We start from the raw sequence: 20,664 nt of genomic DNA on the forward strand, positions 1-20,664 counted from the left end.
AAAAAACATTGGCAGGTAAAATAAAGGAAAATCCAAAGTTATTTTACAAGTACTTTAAGAGTAAGTGGATAACTAGGGAAAGAGTAGGGCCTATTAAGGACCATAATGGTAATTGATGTGTGGATTCGGAAGATGTAGGTAGGGTTCTAAATGAATACTTTGTGTCCATGTTCACATGTGAGAGGGACGACGTGGGTATGTAAATCAGGCAGAAGGACTGTGATATAATTAAAGAAATTACCATAGAAAGGGAGGAAGTTTTAAGTGATCTGGCAGGCTTAAAAGTAGATAAATCTCCAGGCCCAGATGAAATGTATCCCAGGCTGTTGAGTGAGGCAAGGGAGGAGATAGCAGGGGCGCTGGCAATAATTTTCAATACCTCTCTGGCCACAGGAGAGGTGCCAGAGGACTGGAGGACAGCCAATGTGGTACCGTTATTCAAGAAGTGAGGAGGAGATAAACCAGGGAACTACAGGCCAGTAAGTCTAACCTCAGTGGTGGGGAAACTATTGGAAGCAATTCTGACTAACAGAATTAATCTACACTTAGAGAGGCAGGGAGTAATCAAGGACAGTCAGCATGGTTTTGTTAAGGGGAAGTCGTGACTGACCAATTTGATTGAATTTTTCGAAGAGGTGACCAGGTGTGTAGATGAGTGCAATGCATTTGACGTAGTCTACTTGGACTTCAGCAAGTCTTTTGATAAGGTCTCGTATGGGAGACTGATAACGAAGGTAAGAGCCCATGGCATCCAAGGCAATTTGGCAAATCGGATCCAGAATTGGCTGAGTGGCAGGAAGCAGAAGGTGATGGTCAAGGTTTTTGTGACTGTGTCCAGTGGGGTTCCACAGGGATCGGTGTTGGGACCCTTGCTGTTTGTGGTATATATAAGCAATTTAGACTTGAATGTAGGAGGGTTGATCAGTAAGTTCGCGCTTGACACAAAAATTGGTGGGTTGGTAAATAGCGAGGAGGATAGCCTTAGATTACAGGAGGATATAGACAGGCTGGTCAGATGGGCTGATCAGTGGCAAATGGAATTTAATCCAGAAAAGTGTGAGGTGGTGCACTTGGGCAGGACAAACAAGGCATGGGAATACATCATGAATGATAGGACCCTGGGAAGTACCGAGGATCAGATGGACCTTGGTGTGCATGTCCACCAGTCTCTTAAGGTAGTGGGATAGGTAGGTAAGGTAGTTAAGAAGGCATTTAGGATACTTGCCTTTACTAGCTGAGGCATAGAATATAAGAGCAGGGAGGTTATGCTGGAACTGTATAAAACGATGATTAGGCCACAGCTAGAGTATTGCGTGCAGTTCTGGAATCCACATTATAGGAAGGATGTGATTGCACTAGAGAGTGTGCAGAGGAGATTTACCAGGATATTGCCTGGGCTGGAGAGTTTTAGTTATGTGGAAAGATTTGGTAGACCAGGGTTATTTTCCCTGCAGCAGAGGAGATTGAGGGGGGTCATGGTGGAGGTGTATAAAATTATGAGGGGCATAGATAGGGTAGACAGGAAGGAACTTTTCTCCTTGACGGAAGGATCAGTAACCAGGGAGCATAGATTTAAGGTAAGGGGCAGGAGGTTTAGAGGGGATGTGAGGAAGAAATTTTTCACCCAGAGGGTGTTGGGAATCTGGAACTCACTGCCTGAAGGAGTGGTGAGGTACTTCAGGTGCAACAGTCATTGGTAATGGAAACAACTTAGGGGACGACACAGAAAACCAGTCACAGGGTCAAAGGATATAGGCTGGCTGGAGAAGTCTACAGTTCAGTAAAGCCATGGAGAGGTTTAGGATCAGAAATAGGAGCCTGCTCTGCCATTCAACAGGCTAGCCTTATGCCTCAACTCCATTTCTTCACCTACTCCCTATTACCCACAATTCCTAGAAATCAAAAATCTGTCTCAGCCTTGACCAGACTCAATGGTGGAGCATCCAAAACCCTCTGAGTTAGGCAATTCAACAGATTCATAATCTTCTGAGTGAAGAAATTCCTCCTCATCTCAACTCTAAACGATCGGCCCCTTATCCTGAAACTGTTTCCTTGTGTTCCAGATTCCCCAGCCAGGGGAAACAACCTCTCAGAGTCTATACCCTGTTAAGCTCCTTCAGAATCCAGTAGGTTTCAATGAGATCATCTCTCATTCTTTTCAACTCTTGGGATTATAGGCCCAATTTACTCTGCCTCCCATCATAGGGTAACCCCCTCATCCCAGGCACATTTTAGTGAACCTTTGTTGTACTGTCTCCAAGGTAAGTATATCTTCCTTAAATATGGAGACCAAAATTGCTCACAGTATTCCAGGTGCAGTCTCACAAAAGCCCAAACAATTGTAGCAAGACTTTCTTATTGTTGTATTCCAATCCCCTTGCAACAAAAGACAACATTTCATTTGTTTTCCTAACTGCTTGCTGCATCTCCATATTAACTTTTTATGCTTCTTATATGAGCACACCAAAGTTTTCTGAACATCAACATTTAAAAGCTTCGTGTGCTGTTAAAAAAAAATGTTAGTTTTATTCTTAATACCAAGTGAATAACCTCACACTTCCCCACATTATATTCTATCTGTCACCTTGTTACCCACTCACTTAACTTGTCTATATCTCTTTGCAGCCTGTGTCCCCCTCACAGTTTACATTCCCATCTAACTTTATATCAGCAGCAAACTTGGATACATTACTCTCAATCTCTCTGTCCAAGCCATTAATTTAGATTGCAAATAACTGAGGCCTCAGTACTGATCCTTGCAGCACTCCACTGATGTAGCTTGCCAAATGAGAACAAGGGTTTCAAACTGATTAAATTGAGAAATGTAGAAAAATCCAGATCTGTGAAAATAGGCGTGATGGAAAAACAGGATTGGGTTTGGGAGTGGATAGAATCTGGAGCTGACATGTGTGACAGTGGCCACGTGGTAGGAACAAAGGCAGCAAAAGGCTGAAGAGGAAGAAATGTGATCTTAGAAATTTCCACCCCTTCATCATTTTCACATGGTCCATCTCTGACACTTCCCTTCCCTTCCTTGACCTCTCTGTCTCAATTTCTGGTGACGGACTGTCCACCAATATCCATTACAAGCCTACCAACTCCCCCAGCTACCTCGACTACAGCTCCTCACACCCCGCTTCCTGTAAGGACTCCATCCCATTCTCTCAGTTCCTTTGCCTCCGTCGCATCTGTTCTGATGATGCCACTTTCAAAATCAGTTCCTCTGACATGTCCTCCTTCTTTCTTAACTGAGGTTTTCCACCCACGGTGGTTGACAGGGCCCTCAACCGTGCTCCTTGACAGAGCAAAACGTTCCAAGGTACTTGACAGAAACATAATCACGCACAAATTGACTCCCAGCCAAAGGTGGAGATATTAAGAGTCGGGGTGGTGAAAAAAAACTTGGTAAAAGTGAATTTCAAGGAGGGTCTGAAAGGAGAGGTAGGAGGTGGAGAAGCAGAAAGGTTTCTATGCTGCAAAACTACAAGGTGATACTGAGATACTCAAATGAGTAAATGCAGCATCAAAAACACTGGGCAAATACCAATGATCCAAATCACATCAAATATCAGAGACAACCAGAATTGGAATAGCAACCCCACCATTGTTGGTTCAATTCTCCTTCACAGGGAGTGGTTTCTTTGCCAGATCCTGGAATAAAGCCAGCTTTACAGGATATTTAAGGAAAGTCAGTACAGATTTATTAAAGACAAATCATGTTTAACCAGTTTTTCGATGAGGAAACAGAGGGGAGGGTAATATAGGACATAGTTGATATGGTGTAATGGAATAAAAAGAGCAGTAGCAACATAGATATGACATAAAGACATGTGTTTGGCTTCTACTGGAACATCGTGTCCAATTCTGGGCACTGCACTATAGGAAGGATGGGAAGCTTTAGAGAGGGTAGAAAAAGATTTATAAGAATGGTGCTGCAGATGAGGGGTTCCATTTATGTGGATAGATTGGAGAAGCTGGGGTTGTTTTCCTTAGAGAAGGTTGATGGGCCTTTTGATGGAGCTGTTTAAAATCATGAGGGATCTGGATACTGTAGGCTGAGAGAAACTGTTTCCTTTGGCAGAAGGGCTGGGGACCAGAGGACACCGATTTGAGGTGATCAGCAAACAAATGAAAAGGCAACATGAGAAAAAGTTATTTTAAGCAGCAAGTGGTTAGGATCAGGAATGCATTGCTCAAGAACGTAGTGGAGGCAGATTCGATCGCGGATTTCAAAAAAGAATTTTCCAAATAAGATTGGTACCCCCAAACATTAATTACTTGTGCCAACACAGAATCAGACCACATCAAAGATGATCAGTAAGCTGACATGCCTCAATTTTATCCAGCGCAGTCTCTCCCCCAAAACACTGCACTCACTAACTTTCATAAGGTGAACAGGAAAGATGTCCCAAGTGCTAAGACAGCGAGAGGTTTATTTACTCAAACAGACTATGCCAACGGCGCAGTTATCAAAAATCTTAAAAATACTCAATGCACCTACTCACGTAGCTAATGGAGCCTTCATGTCCTTACTTTCACTTGCATACATGAGGGAAGATAATCCCTGCAGACGGTCTCCAGGAAACCCCAGTAAGTTGATGATTTTCAGCAGGTTAGGAGGTACCATTGATATACAAAGATGGAAAAGTCCGTACCCAAAGCTGACAGCACCTTTCAGTCTACTTAGTGACTCTTCTTGTAGAGATACAGCAGGAATATGGTTATCATTAGCCCGATCAGATGTCAGCGATTCCTGAGACCTCTTTTTATGCATCATCTGTAGAGCATCAATTTCGGCATAACACTTATTATAAATTTTCCATGCTTTTCGGAGGATCCATCCACCTTTAATGTATGCTTTAATTTGGGAGGAGAGAAAGAAAATCTTGGTCAACCTTTAGAAGAAACACTTTTTAAAAAAAAAAACACCCTGTAACTGTGGCAAAGTTAAGCTAAATTGACTAAAATCACCAAAAAGCAGAAAAATAAACCAAAGCAGTCCTGTGAAAGATTAATCTCCTCCACCCACCCACCCCAACCTACCTCACCAATCCACTCAGCACCCTGCACTCAGCACAGGACACTGTTTGATCTGTGGTGACTAGCTAGTGATGTGGTAAGGTGAAAACTATTGCACAGGGAGATATAATTGTACTTGGCACCCAATGCCATTCATAGGCCCAAAGACATGGCAGCATGGCGTTTCTGTGCTTATAACCTCTGAAGCTTAATTTAAGAATATGGGATTAACCTGTAATTACACACCAAGCCACCCACCCTTATCTGGAATTACACTCCTATGAACATGTTTTGCAGAGGTTGCTGTGGGTAGTTTTCCCGGGTGATATATCCCATGGGCCTGAGTGTGGCCTAAGCTGCTTCTTCTCACCAATGACAAGTGGACCAGCCAAGCTATATTTGTATATAAATAGATAAACAATATTACATATTACATTGTTGCTATATATATAGAGAGAGAGAGAGAGAGAGAGAGAGAGAGAGAGAAAGAGCAATAATGCACTAAGGAGCTGAGCACAGACAGCAGTACAAAAAGTATTAAAAGGACTACTGAATATAGGTAAAAAGGGCTCAATTCTTTCCTTTTAAACACACTAGTGAGAATTATTACAAATAGAAATTTTCTGAAGGATATCCAAATAACTTTCAACCCGGGAACATTAAAATAAAAAATTTCACTTGAACTCTCAACATACCTGAGAGCTCCTGTTTCACAAAGGAAAGTACTGCAAGATAGACCTGACAGTCTGCAATGATGATTTGTCGTTGGAGTCTATCAACATCTAATGCACTGGGCTTCTGCATATCAACCTGTTAAATAGAAGGAAAAGAAAAGTTTTAACATGGCGTAACAAGTTTAAAGGGCCCAATTATTGTCAGCTTTAGTTTTCTCCAATGGTCAGATAACTCTGGTATCAGAGAAACACAAACTGAAACCTGTGAAATTAAGTAATATAGAGAGATTGATGGCACATCAAGCTTAGCCTCAACTCAACCCCAAGACATAAATAGTCTGTGATTTTAGTTATTTTGCTATGCAATTATTTTATGCCTGGAAACTCATGGTAGACTCATTTTCTAGTCAAACCTTGTCCTTAATAAGCAGGATTGTCATGATTAATCTTACTAACTGATGCAAGAGATTACAAATTCAAGTATCTAACATGCTGCAACTGATTCACAGACCAGCGCTTAGTTAAAAGGACTTAGGTACTAAAAATAAGTATTTTAGACAATATTGTTCAGGATACAATATAATTTGGCAAACTGTTTAAAAAAAGTGCCAGGAAACAGCTCAGCTTGCTCCCTTCCTGTAATTAAACATAATGGCTTTGCAATCAGTGCCAAACTTTTAAATGCTATCCTGGGCTTGAAGGCTTTGACCAGGACCTTGTTCCAAGCTGTAGATGTACTCCTTGGATCAGTGGAATATCAGAACTTGCACATTAAATGATTATTCTCCCACTCGACAAATATGGACATATAAAGTTTTATATTGAAGTTGTCAGGAACGAGCCAAAGGGATTAAGAGGTCCTGAAATGATATAGATGAGTTGCTGGAAATTCCTCAGCACTGATTTCAGCATCAACTTGCATTTATATTGTACCTTTAACCCAGTAAACTGCTAAAGACACTTCAAGGGAGTGTTAACAAATAGGGAGAGCCACATCAAGATTTTAAGCTATGGTCCTAAAAGCTTGGACAAAAAGAGGTGGATTTTAAAAAGTGTCTCTTAAAAGGAGAGAAGTACAGAAGCAGAGGTTTAAGGAGTTTATCGCCTAGACGGCTGAAGGCACAGCTGCCAGGGATGATGCCATGGAAAGCTGCTTTGTCCTGGATATTGTCATGCTTCTTGAGGGTTGTTGGAGCTGCACTCATCCAGACAGTTGGAGAGTACTACATCTCACTCCAGACTTGCACCTTGTAGATAGATGGTGCACAGGTTTTGGGGAGTCAAAAGGCGAGCGTCCCCAGCCTCTGACCTGCTCTTGTAGCCAGGATATTTATGTGACTAAAACAAAAACAGAATTACCTGGAAAAACTCAGCAGGTCTGGCAGCATCGGCGGAGAAGAAAAGAGTTGACGTTTCGAGTCCTCATGACCCTTCGACAGAACTTGAGTTCGAGTCGAGGAAAGAGCTGAAATATAAGCTGGTTTAAGGTGTGTGTGTGGGGGGCGGAGAGATAGAGAGACAGAGAGGTGGAGGGGGTTGGTGTGGTTGTAGCGACAAACAAGCAGTGATAGAAGCAGATCATCAAAAGATGTCAACAACAATACTACAATAGAACACATAGGTGTTAAAGTTAAAGTTGGTGATATTATCTAAACGAATGTGCTAATTAAGAATGGATGGTAGGGCACTCAAGGTATAGCTCTAGTGGGTTTTTTTTTTTATTTTATATAATGGAAATAGGTGGGAAAAGGAAAATCTTTATAATTTATTGGGAAAAAAAAAAAGAAGGGGGAAACAGAAAGGGGGTGGGGATGGGGGAGGGGACTCACGACCTAAAGTTGTTGAATTCAATATTCAGTCCGGAAGGCTGTAAAGTCCCTAGTCGGAAGATGAGGTGTTGTTCCTCCAGTTTGCGTTGGGCTTCACTGGAACAATGCAGCAAGCCAAGGACAGACATGTGGGCAAGAGAGCAGGGTGGAGTGTTAAAATGGCAAGCGACAGGGAGGTTTGGGTCATTCTTGCGGACAGACCGCAGGTGTTCTGAAAAGCGGTCGCCCAGTTTACGTTTGGTCTCTCCAATGTAGAGGAGACCACATTGGGAGCAACGAATGCAGTAGACTAAGTTGGGGGAAATGCAAGTGAAATGCTGCTTCACTTGAAAGGAGTGTTTGGGTCCTTGGACGGTGAGGAGAGAGGAAGTGAAGGGGCAGGTGTTGCATCTTTTGCGTGGGCAAGGGGTTGTGCCATAGGAGGGGGTTGAGGAGTAGGGGGTGATGGAGGAGTGGACCAGGGTGTCCCGGAGGGAGCGATCCCTACGGAATGCCGATAAGGGGGGTGAAGGGAAGATGTGTTTGGTAGTGGCATCATGCTGGAGTTGGCGGAAATGGCGGAGGATGATCCTTTGAATGCGGAGGCTGGTGGGGTGATAAGTGAGGACAAGGGGGACCCTATCATGTTTCTGGGAGGGAGGAGAAGGAGTGAGGGCGGATGCGCGGGAGATGGGCCGGACACGGTTGAGGGCCCTGTCAACGACCGTGGGTGGAAAACCTCGGTTAAGGAAGAAGGAGGACATGTCAGAGGAACTGTTTTTGAATGTAGCATCATCGGAACAGATGCGACGGAGGCGAAGGAACTGAGAGAATGGGATGGAGTCCTTACAGGAAGTGGGGTGTGAGGAGCTGTAGTCGAGATAGCTGTGGGTGTCGGTGGGTTTGTAATGGATATTGGTGGACAGTCTATCACCAGAGATTGAGACAGAGAGGTCAAGGAAGGGAAGGGAAGTGTCAGAGATGGACCACGTGAAAATGATGGAGGGGTGGAGATTGGAAGCAAAATTAATAAATTTTTCCAAGTCCTGACGAGAGCATGAAGCAGCACCGAAATAATCATCGATGTACCGGAGAAGGAGTTGTGGAAGGGGGCCGGAGTAGGACTGCAACAAGGAATGTTCCACATACCCCATAAAGAGACAGGCATAGCTGGGGCTATGCCTGTCTCTTTATGGGGTATGTGGAACATTCCTTGTTGCAGTCCTACTCCGGCCCCCTTCCACAACTCTTTCTCCGGTACATCGATGATTATTTCGGTGCTGCTTCATGCTCTCGTCAGGACTTGGAAAAATTTATTAATTTTGCTTCCAATCTCCACCCCTCCATCATTTTCACGTGGTCCATCTCTGACACTTCCCTTCCCTTCCTTGACCTCTCTGTCTCAATCTCTGGTGATAGACTGTCCACCAATATCCATTACAAACCCACCGACACCCACAGCTATCTCGACTACAGCTCCTCACACCCCACTTCCTGTAAGGACTCCATCCCATTCTCTCAGTTCCTTCGCCTCCGTCGCATCTGTTCCGATGATGCTACATTCAAAAACAGTTCCTCTGACATGTCCTCCTTCTTCCTTAACCGAGGTTTTCCACCCACGGTCGTTGACAGGGCCCTCAACCGTGTCCGGCCCATCTCCCGCGCATCCGCCCTCACTCCTTCTCCTCCCTCCCAGAAACATGATAGGGTCCCCCTTGTCCTCACTTATCACCCCACCAGCCTCCGCATTCAAAGGATCATCCTCCGCCATTTCCGCCAACTCCAGCATGATGCCACTACCAAACACATCTTCCCTTCACCCCCCTTATCGGCATTCCGTAGGGATCGCTCCCTCCGGGACACCCTGGTCCACTCCTCCATCACCCCCTACTCCTCAACCCCCTCCTATGGCACAACCCCTTGCCCACGCAAAAGATGCAACACCTGCCCCTTCACTTCCTCTCTCCTCACCGTCCAAGGACCCAAACACTCCTTTCAAGTGAAGCAGCATTTCACTTGCATTTCCCCCAACTTAGTCTACTGCATTCGTTGCTCCCAATGTGGTCTCCTCTACATTGGAGAGACCAAACGTAAACTGGGCGACCGCTTTTCAGAACACCTGCGGTCTGTCCGCAAGAATGACCCAAACCTCCCTGTCGCTTGCCATTTTAACACTCCACCCTGCTCTCTTGCCCACATGTCTGTCCTTGGCTTGCTGCATTGTTCCAGTGAAGCCCAACGCAAACTGGAGGAACAACACCTCATCTTCCGACTAGGGACTTTACAGCCTTCCGGACTGAATATTGAATTCAACAACTTTAGGTCGTGAGTCCCCTCCCCCATCCCCACCCCCTTTCTGTTTCCCCCTTCTTTTTTTTTCCCAATAAATTATAAAGATTTTCCTTTTCCCACCTATTTCCATTATATAAAATAAAAAAAAAAACCCACTAGAGCTATACCTTGAGTGCCCTACCATCCATTCTTAATTAGCACATTCGTTTAGATAATATCACCAACTTTAACTTTAACACCTATGTGTTCTATTGTAGTATTGTTGTTGACATCTTTTGATGATCTGCTTCTATCACTGCTTGTTTGTCGCTACAACCACACCAACCCCCTCCACCTCTCTGTCTCTCTATCTCTCCGCCCCCCACACACACACCTTAAACCAGCTTATATTTCAGCTCTTTCCTGGACTCGAACTCAAGTTCTGTCGAAGGGTCATGAGGACTCGAAACGTCAACTCTTTTCTTCTCCGCCGATGCTGCCAGACCTGCTGAGTTTTTCCAGGTAATTCTGTTTTTGTTTTGGATTTCCAGCATCCGCAGTTTTTTTGTTTTTATCTCTGTATTTATGTGACTAGTCCACTTCAGTTTCTGGTCAATGGTAACCCCCAGGATGTTGACAGTGGGGGATTCAGTGATGATAACATCAAGGGGTAATGACTTAATTCTCCCTTGTTGGAGATGGTCATTGCCCGGCACTTCTGTGGCGCAAACATTCCTTGCCACTTGTCAGTCCAAGCCTGGATAGTTTCCAGGTCTTGCTGCTTTAACTATGGACTGCTTCAGAATCTGAGCCATTGCAAATGGTGCTGAACATGGTGCAATCATCAGCGAACATCTCCACTTCTGACCTTATGATGGAAGGAAGGTCATTGATGAAGCAGTTGATGATGGTTGGGCTGAGGACACGACCTGGAGGAACTCCTACAGGGATGTCCTGGAACTTAGATAATTAACCTCCAACAACCACAACCATCTTCCTTTGAGCTAACTATAACTCAAACCAGCGGAGAGTTTACCCCCCGATTCCCATTGACTCTAGTTTTGCTTGGGCTCCTTAATGCCACACTTGGTCATTGCCTTTGCAGTTTCCAGTGCCTTCAGCTGTTTCTTGATATCATGTGGAGTGAATCGAATTGGCAAAAGACTGGCATCTGTGATGCTGGGGACTTCCGCCAGAGGAGGAGGAGGCCAAGATGGATCAACCACTTGGCATTTCTAGTTGACAATTGTTGCAAATAATTCAACCTTATCTTTTGCACTGGTGTGCTGGGCTCCTCCATCATTAAGGACGGGGATATCTGTGGAGCCTCCTCCTCCAGTGAACTGTTTCATTGTCCACCACCATTCACGGCTGGATGTGGCAGGATTGCAGAGCTTAGATCTGATCTGTTGGTTATGGAATCACTTAGCTCTGTCTATCAATTGTTGTTTATGCTGTCTGGCATGCACGTGTTGTAGATTCACCAGGTTGACACCTCATTTTTAGGTATGCCTGGCATGACCTCCTGTATTCTTCATTGAGCAAGGGTTGATCCCCTGGCTTGGTGGTTATTGTAGAATGGGGGATCTGCCAGACCATGGGATTACAGACTGTGATTGAGTACAATTCTGTTGTTGCTGATGGCTCATAGCGCCTCATGGATGCCCAGTCTCGAGTTGCTAGATCTGTTCGAAATCTATTCCGTTTAGCACAGTGGTAGTGCCACACAACACAATAGAGGGCATCCTCAATGTGAAGACAGGACTTGGTCTCCATAAGGACTGTGCGGGGACACTCCTACTAACACTGTCATGGACAGGTGCATCTGCAGCAGGTGGGTCGGTGAGGAAAAGGTCAAGTACGTTTCTTCCTCTTGTTGATTCCCTCACCACCTGCCGCAGACCCAGTCTAGAAGCTATGACTCGGCAAGCTTGGTCTCTGGTGGTGCTTCCAAGCCACTCTTGGTGATGGACATTGAAGCCCCCCACCCAGAGTACATTCTGTGCCCTTGCCACCACAGTGCTTTCTCCAAGTAGTGTTCAGCATGGAGGAGCACTGATTCATCAGCTGGGGGGGGGGTGTAATCAGCAGGAGGTTTCCTTGCCCATGTTTGACCCGATACCATGATGTTGCAGGCTCCCAGGGTAACTCCTTCCCGACCATATGCCACTGTGCCGCCAACTCTGGTGGGCCCTGCCGGTGAGAAAGGTCATATCAAGGATGGTGGTGGTGATGGTGATGTCTGGAACATTATCTGTAAGGTATGATTCCATGAAAATGACTATATCAGGCTATTGCTCGACTGGTCTGTAAGACAGCTCTCCTAATTTTGGCGCAAGCCCCCAGATGTTAGTAAGGAGGACTTTGCATGGATGAGTTTGCCATTGCCGTTCCCAATGCAAAGATCGATGTCAGGTGGTCTGTCCAGTTTCATTCCTTTTTATTGACTTGTTGGTGGTTTGATACAACTGAGTGACATTTCAGAGGGCATTTAAGAGTCAACCACATTGCTGTGGGTCTGGAGGCCAGGCCAGACAGAAGACTGTCTCTGCTGTGAGGATGGCAGATTTCCTTCCCTAAGGGATATTAAGTGAACCAGATGGGGTTTTATGACAACCAACAATGGGTTCGCGGTTAACAGCAGACTTTTAATTCCAGATTTTTTTGAATTCAAATTCCACCATCTGCCGTGGTGGGATTCGAACCTGGGTCCCCAGAGCATTACCCCGGGTGCCTGAATTACCAGGCCAGTGACAATACCACTACACCACTGCCACTACCTTGAATCGCTGCAGTCCATCTGATATAGGAGCACCCATTGTGGTGTTAGGGAGGGAGCTCCAGGATTTTGACCCAGTGACAATGAAGGAACGCCAGTATATTTCCAAGTCAGAATGGTGTGCGGCTTAGAGGGGAACTTGCAGGTGGCAGTATTCCCCCAGGTCTGTTGTCCTTGTCCTTCAAGGCAGTAGTGGTCAAAAGTTTGGAAGGTGCTGTCGAAGGAGCCTTGGTTAGTTGCTACACTGCGGCCACTGTGCATCGGTGGTGGAGGGAGTGAATGTTAAAGGTGGTGGATGGGGTGCCAATCCATTGGGCTGCTTTGTCCTGGATAGTGTCAAGCTTCTTCAGCATTGAAGCTGCACTCATCCAGGCCAGTACAGAATATTCCATCACACTCCTGAGTTGAAGTGGACAGGCTTGTGAGGAGTTAGGCTAGTTACTCACTGCAGAATTCTGATCCTCTGACCTGCTCTGGCTACAAGAGTGTTTATATGACTGGTCCAGTTCAGTTTCTGGTGAATGGTAAAATCCAGGATGTTGATTGTGGGGTATTTAGTAATAGCAATGCCAATAAATGTCAAGGGGATATGGTTAGATTCTCTCTTGTTGGAAATGGTCATTGCTTGGCACTTGTGTGGCGCAAACGTTACTTGCCACTTAGCCCAAGCCTGGATAGTTTCCAGGTGTTGCTGCATACAGACAAAGACTGCCAGCAATATCAGCAAATGAGCTGAGGCAAGGGTAATTTATGAAAAAAAAACAAAGCAATGGTAACGTTCATGTATAGTCTCTTAAATTCAAAGTTGTATCAGATAATACAGTTCTTCAAGGCAACTAAATTCCTATTTAATTTGCATTGTTTATTTCAAATCACTGGATAATTAATTTTTCGTGCAGAGAAACAACTTTGAATCACTGTACAAATCAGTTGTTAGATTGTAATTTGAAAAGCATGTTTAGTTGTGCGTGCCCTTCCTTAGGAAGGATGCAGTAATTATGCAGTAGGTAAAGAGATTTAGTGAAAATGATACCAGGGATAAGAGGCTTCAGTCAGATTTAGTTATGAGGTTTAGGGCACACTTGAGAAGATGAGTTCTTTTCACTGGGGCATTGAAGATTAAGATAAGGCTTTGATATAGTAATTAGGAAAAACTATTTTCACTGGTTGGTGTGAGCAGAGACTTGAAGATCAGAACCAAGAGGCTGATAGAAGAAACTAAGACCACTTTTATATATTAATAAAAAAATAATGCTACTAGGACAGGGAATGTCCTACCATGAAGTGGAATTCATAATAGCTTTTCAAAGGAATAAGCAAATGAATGAAAAGTTCAAAGCCAGTGCAAGCATGATGTGCAGTACTAAAAGTTCTGTGATTCTATATTTAAAGGTGTCTGATATATGAATAATGAAATCTTATATCCATATTACTGTGGAGTGAGTCTAGGCTTGGTGGTAGCATTTCCATCTGAAGAGTCCACAAACATGATGGGTTGAAATCACACTGCAGAGTGCCAGCAAGCATAGTGTTCCACTCTCCGCGGAATAGGTTGACATCCAGTGAGATATTTGCACCTGATCAAAGGGGATGGCATCTTCTCCACCAATCAGAATATGAAGTACCATTAAATTGGTCAGGACAGGGGTTCTGTCGTTCATTATGTGACTCGAGTAGGACTGACAGTAGTCATAAGTTAATAAATTTCCATTTTATTTCAATGCAAGTTTGCTCTCCCCTCTTTACTTACCTCTACCAGGAGGTAATTGATTCAACAGTCAGGGAATTGTGCACTAGATTGCATCTTTGTCAGGTGTTAGGGGAGTGGGAGGTGGAGGGGGTAATAGTGAGGCTGCTGGTCATTTCTCACTTTTCTTGTGCGCTCAGAGAGCACATACCATTCCGTTCCATTTACCCCAACAATTTTTTTCAATAAAGAAAAGTTGAAAGCTATGTTTGAAATATACACAAGCAGAATAGCTGATGGGTTTAATTTGCATCTCCAGTGCTTTTAGATTCTATTCAGTCTTTCTAACTGAGTTGCCCACTTCCAAATCAATTTTAATTAAGCCAGAACGATGATATCTAATCCAATACCAAGTATGTTCTTACTGCTTCATCAACATGAAACACATTCAGTAGTCTCAGCTTGCTTCCATCCATCTTTAAACAGATGCATGATCATTGGTCACTTCATTCCTCACAAATTCAGCTTTTGCGGTTGGTTTAGCTTTTTGTGGCCAATACTATTTTAAACATGGTCATTTATGGCTTGTCATTTCCTTTCTGCAAGTAATATGGTTGCAGATAATCTGACCAGGTGGAATGTCAAACTTTTAATATCTGCACTGATACTCATCAGACTACTAATACATAAATAGAATAACTAAGCTTCCCAAAGACAGATATTGGCGGGGGTGGGGGAGGGGGGGAAAGAAAGTGAAAGACAGAATGAAATGTTCACTTGCACTTAAAAGTTCATGACAGTACAATAAAAAGAGAAAAGAAAAAAAATTAAACGAAAACAAATTTTCATTATTTGTAATTATTCACAATATATATCATGGTTAAAAAAAAAGAGGATTTCAGTGCCGTTATACAATAAAAACCTCAAAGTTCTTCAAGTAATGGATTACTTTTGACACGCAATCACTATTACATAGGTAAGAGTTATCTCAGTGTTGTCTAACAGTGGAGCTTTCCCCTTACTGAAGCAGTCCATGTACAAATGCAGCAAGACCTGGACAATGTCCAGGCTTGGGCTGACAAGTGGCAAGCGACATTCGTGCCAAACAAGGGCCAGGCAATGACCATTTCCAACAAGAAAGAACCTAACCACTTCCCCTTGACATTCATCATCATAACCATCACTAAATCCCCCACTATCAACATCCTGGGTGCTACCATTGACCAGAAATTGAATTGGGCTAGCCATATAAAATATAAATACTGTGGCTATAACAGCAGGTCAGAGGAATGGAACTCTGCACTGAGTAACTCACCTCCTGACTCCCCAAAGCCTGACCACCATCTACAAAGGAACAAGTCAGCAGTGCGATGGAACACTCAACACTTGCCTGGATGAGGGCAGTTCCAACAGCACAAGAAGCTTGACACCATCCAGGACAAAGCAGCCCACTTGACTGGAACCCCATCCACCACCTTCAACATTCACACCCTCTACCACTGACACACAATGATAGAAGTGTATACCATCTACAAGATGCACTGCAGCAACTCTCCCTGGCTCCTTCAACAGCGCCTTTGAAATCTGCTGCTAGCACCACCACCTGCAAGTTCCCCATCAAGCCACATGCCATTCTGACTTAGAACTATATCATCATTCCTTCACTGTCGCTGGGTCAAAATCCTGGAAATCCCTTCCTAACAGCACTATAGGTGCTCCTGCAACATGGACCCCAGCGGTTCAAGAAGGCAGCTCACCACCACCTTCTCAAGTACAGTTAGGGATGGGCAATAAAAGTGTTGGCCTAGCCAGTGACAGCCCCATTCCATGAAAGGATAAAAAAAACCTACAAGACAGCGAGAGAATGTACTTGCTCTAACCTTCTGCTAAGAGGTCTCATGTAAACAACCTGGAAGCTTTAAAAGATTACCAACAAGTTTAACCTCATCCATCAACTTAAGTATTCTCTCCCTTCTCCAGCTCCTCAGAGAGGCAGCAGTGTGTACCATCTATAAAATTCACTGAGGGAATGCACCAAGGCTCCTTCGACAGCACCTTGATGCTGAAATAGGGTGCACTGAAGGCATCCTGCGGGATAAAGGCTACCCTGATCTGATCATTGCTGGCTGTATATTACACAAGCTCATGAACGGGCCTAAGGCCGCCATTTTCAGCCCTGAAAAGTGCCCAGTCTACCTCAGATTACCCTGGAAAGGCAAGGTATCAAAAATTTGAGCAACAGGTGAAGCTAGCCATTTCACGCTGTTACTATGCGGTAGCAACATGAGTGGTATTCACCACCAACAGGATACTGCTATCAAGCCAAAAAGACGTTCTGCCCATCACCCAAATGGGTAATGTGGTATATGAATTTCAGTGCCAGTGTGATGCCAGCGATGTAGGCTGTACATCCCAAAGATCGGTGGATCATATCAAACAGCATGTCCCAGACCATACCTAACCAGCCCATGCTTGCAAAACTCAGAACAGTGTCCAACATTAGATGTGATTCCATGATTCAACAATATTTGCTAAATAATCCTCAGTGTGCTAAGATTTACACCAACAACCAATTTAAGATCATCAGTCAGGTTTACAGGGTGGCGCATTTGCGTCTACTGGAAGTTACACATATTAACACACAGGGCCACTGTTCTTTGCAGACAGGAAGAACATATACACACATTACGACTGTTTGAGCTAAACAAAATAAGTGACAGCTATTTGCTGACTCATTGCTCAGGGCAATGCCTTGACCAATCAGGGTCAAGCTGCCTGGTTTAAGTTTCAAACAATGCTTGGCAGTTAACTATCAGTCACCATCACTGGTGCATTCTCCATGACAATGCCTCTACCAAGCCCACTTGCCAACCAATCAGCATTCTTCTCATACAGTATAAATTGTTGTTTTTCCCTTATTCCCTTCTGCCCTGAGTGCAAGATGAAAAGCTTAGACGTCTCTTTTTTCAGTAAAACTCTAATAAACATGATTTCCCTCTCACAAAACTATGTTGACTCTACCTGATTGCCTTGAATTTTGCCAAGTGCCCTGCCATAACATCTTTAATAATAGCTTCTAACATTTTCCCTATGGCAGATTTAAGCTAACTGGCCTGTAGTTTCCTGCTTTATCTCCCTGCTTTTTTGAATAAAGAGTTACATTCACTATTTTCCAATCTAATGGAACCTTGGGCCTTTGACAAGGTGCCAGACAGGAGGCTGCTCAATAAGATAAGAGCCCATGGTGTTAGAGGCAAGGTAGAAGATTGGCTATCTGGCAGGAGGCAGAGAGTGGGGATAAGGGGGTCCTTCGCAGGATGGCGGCCGGTGACTAGTGGAGTTCCGCAGGGGTCAGTGTTGGGACCACAACTTTTCACTTTATATATTAATGATCTAGATGAAGGAACTGAGGGCATCCTGGCTAAGTTTGTAGATGATACAAAGATAGGTGGAGAGATAGGTAGTATTGAGGAGGTGGGGAGGCTGCAAAAGGATTTGGACAGGTTAGGAGAATAGGCAAAGAAGTAGCAGATGGAATACAACGTGGGGAAGTGTGAGGTCATGCACTTTGGTAGGAAGAATAGAGGCATAGACTATTTTCTAAATGGAGAGAGAATTCAGAAATCTGGAGTGCAAAGGGACTTGGGATTCTCATAAGGTTAACTTGCAGGGGGAGTCAGTAGTTAGGAAGGCAAATGCAATGTTGGCATTTATTTCAAGAGGACTAGAATATAAAAGCAGGGATGTGCTGCTGAGGCTTTATAAGGCTCTGGTCAGACCACATTTAGAATATTGTGAGCAATTTTGGGCCTCATATCTCAGGAAGGATGCGCTGGCTCTGGAGAGGGTCCAGAGGAGGTTCACGAGAACGATCCCAGGAATGAAAGGCTTAACGTATGAGGAACATTTGAGGACTCTGGTCTATACTTGATGGAATTTAGAAGGATATGGGGGGATCTGATTGAAACTTACTGAATAACGAAAGGCCTGGATAGAGTGGACGTGGGGAAGATGTTTCCATTAGTAGGAGAGACTAGGACCCGAGGGCACAGCCTCAGAGTAAAGGGAAGACCTTTTAGAACAGAGATGAGGAGAAACTTCTTTAGCCAGAGAGTGGTGAATCTATGGAATTCATTGCCACAGAAGGCTGTGGAGGCCAGGTCATTGAGTGCATTTAAGACCGAGATAGATAGGTTCTTGATTGGTAAGGGGATCAAAGGTTACGGGGAGAAGGCGGGAGAATGGGGTTGAGAAATTTATCAGCCATGATTGAATATCGGAGCAGACTCGATGGGCCGAGTGGCCTAATTTCCGCTCCTACGGCCTATGGTCTTATGAATCTATAGAATTTTAGAAAATTAAAACCAACACATGAACGATTTCACTAGCCACTTCTTTTAAGACCCTAGGATGAAGACCTGAGGATTTGTCAGCCCACAGTTCCAACAATTTGCTAAGTACCACTTCCCTCGTGACTGTAATTTTCCCAAGTTCCTCCTGCTCTTCCAATTCCCAATTTAAGGCTTTTTCTGGGATGTTACTTATATACTCTATAACTAAGACCGGTGCAAAATATCTGTACAATTCATCTACCATCTCCTTAGTTTCCATTATTAATTCTATAGGCTCAGTTCCTATAAGGCCAAGGCTCACTTTGTTAACTCTTTTTTTATTTAAATATCGATAGAAACTCTCACCATCTGTCTTTATATTTCTAACTAGCTTTCACGCATACTCTAATTTTTCCCTCCTTAATATTATTTTAGTCTTTATTTGCTGTTCTTTATGTTCTGTCCAGTCTTCTGATCTACCACCCATCCTTGTGCAATTATATGCTTTTCCTTTAAATTTGATACTATGACTTTAGTTAACCATGGATGGTGGATCCATCCCCTGAATTTTTCTTTCTCGTTGGAATGCATTTATTCCGAGTATTCTGAAATATCCCTTAAATGTCTGCCACTGCATCTCCACTGACCTATGCCTTAACCTCATTTGCCAGTTCACTTGAGCTGTTCTGTTTTCATACTCTCATAATTGCCCCTGTTTAAAATTAAAATACTAGTCTTGGACCCAGTCTTCCCTCCCTCAAAGTGAGTGTTAAAATTCAGTTATCTGATGATCACTGCTGCCTATGGGCACCTTCACTAAGAGATTATTAATCCTTTCTCGTTGCACTCTATCCCTTCCTGGAACGATCTGTTTATCATTTCCCATATTAATAATTTTTTCTCTAGCCTTGTCTCTACCCTTTGATTTACCACAGCTTCCCTAATTTGATCCCTCGCCCCCATTGTTTACCAGGTCTAGTATAGCCTGTTTTTTGGTTGGCTCCAGAACGTGCTGTTCGAGGAAACTATCCCTAAAACACTCTGAACTCCTCATCTGGGCTACCTTATCCCATCTGATTTATCCAATTTATATGTAGATTAAAATCCCCATGATTACCGCCATACCTTTCTGACAAGCTCCCATTACTCCTTCCTTTATACTCTGCTGTGCCATGTGGCTACTGTTAGGAGGGCTGTACACCACTCCTACAAGTGACTTTTTGCCTTTATCATTTCTCATCTCTACCCAAAGCATCGCTGCATTCTGGTTTCCTGAACTAAGGTCATCCCCTTCTATTGTGTTAATACCATCATTAATTAATAAAGGCATCTCTCCACCTTTTTCTAACTTCCTATCCTTCCTAATTGTCATGTACCTTTCAACATTCAGGACTCAATCTGTATCACCCTGCAGCCAAGTCTTTATAATGGCTATCAGATTACACTCCTGAAAAAAAGGTACTTTTTTTGTTGAAGCTTTGCATCTTGTACTCATCAGGACATTTCACAAGAATACCAAATGTTAAGGGCACAACAATTTATTCCGTACGGGGAGAGAATTCTGACTGGTTGGCAAGTGGACAACTGGTGCATTCTCCATGGCAATGCCTCTGCCAAAGTGCACTTGCCAATCAGCATTCTCTTCTCATACAGTATAAAGTGCTGTTCCCTTTACATGTGGTGTTCTTGCGAATTGTCCTGATGAGTGCAAGGTGAAAAGCTTCGACAAAAAAGAATGTTTTTTTCAGCAATACATTTTAGTTTTGTAACCTCTAGCCTTAACTGCTAATATACTCTTAGCTTTGTACACTCTATCCCTTCCTGGAACGATCTGTTTATCATTTCCCATATTAATAATTTTTTCTCTAGCCTTGTCTCTACCCTTTGATTTACCACAGCTTCCCTAATTTGATCCCTCGCCCCCATTGTTTAGTTTAAAACACTCTCAATTTCCCCAATATATGTGACTCACTAGAACATCAATCACAGCACAGTTCAGATGTAGAGCGTCCCAACGGTACAGATTTCACTTTCCCCAATACTGGTGCCAGTGCCCCACAAACCGCAACCAACTTCTTCTACACCAGTCTTTGAG

The 20,664-nt window shown here is 43.8% G+C and overlaps 1 protein-coding gene across 1 annotated transcript in view; it reads right to left on the minus strand.

The window, feature by feature from the left end:
* ttc39c (tetratricopeptide repeat domain 39C) overlaps positions 1-20,664 on the minus strand; it is a 127,055-nt gene that overhangs the window by 56,678 nt on the left and 49,713 nt on the right. The window contains exons 4-5 of the mRNA XM_041190568.1: positions 5,715-5,829; positions 4,506-4,857 (exon numbers count right to left, since the gene is read on the minus strand). Coding sequence (XP_041046502.1) covers positions 4,506-4,857; positions 5,715-5,829 — 467 coding nt within the window. The remainder of the gene's footprint in view (positions 1-4,505; positions 4,858-5,714; positions 5,830-20,664) is intronic.

The sequence above is a fragment of the Carcharodon carcharias genome, chromosome 6 (assembly GCF_017639515.1).
Source record: "Carcharodon carcharias isolate sCarCar2 chromosome 6, sCarCar2.pri, whole genome shotgun sequence".
Taxonomy (NCBI): Eukaryota; Metazoa; Chordata; class Chondrichthyes; order Lamniformes; family Lamnidae; genus Carcharodon; species Carcharodon carcharias.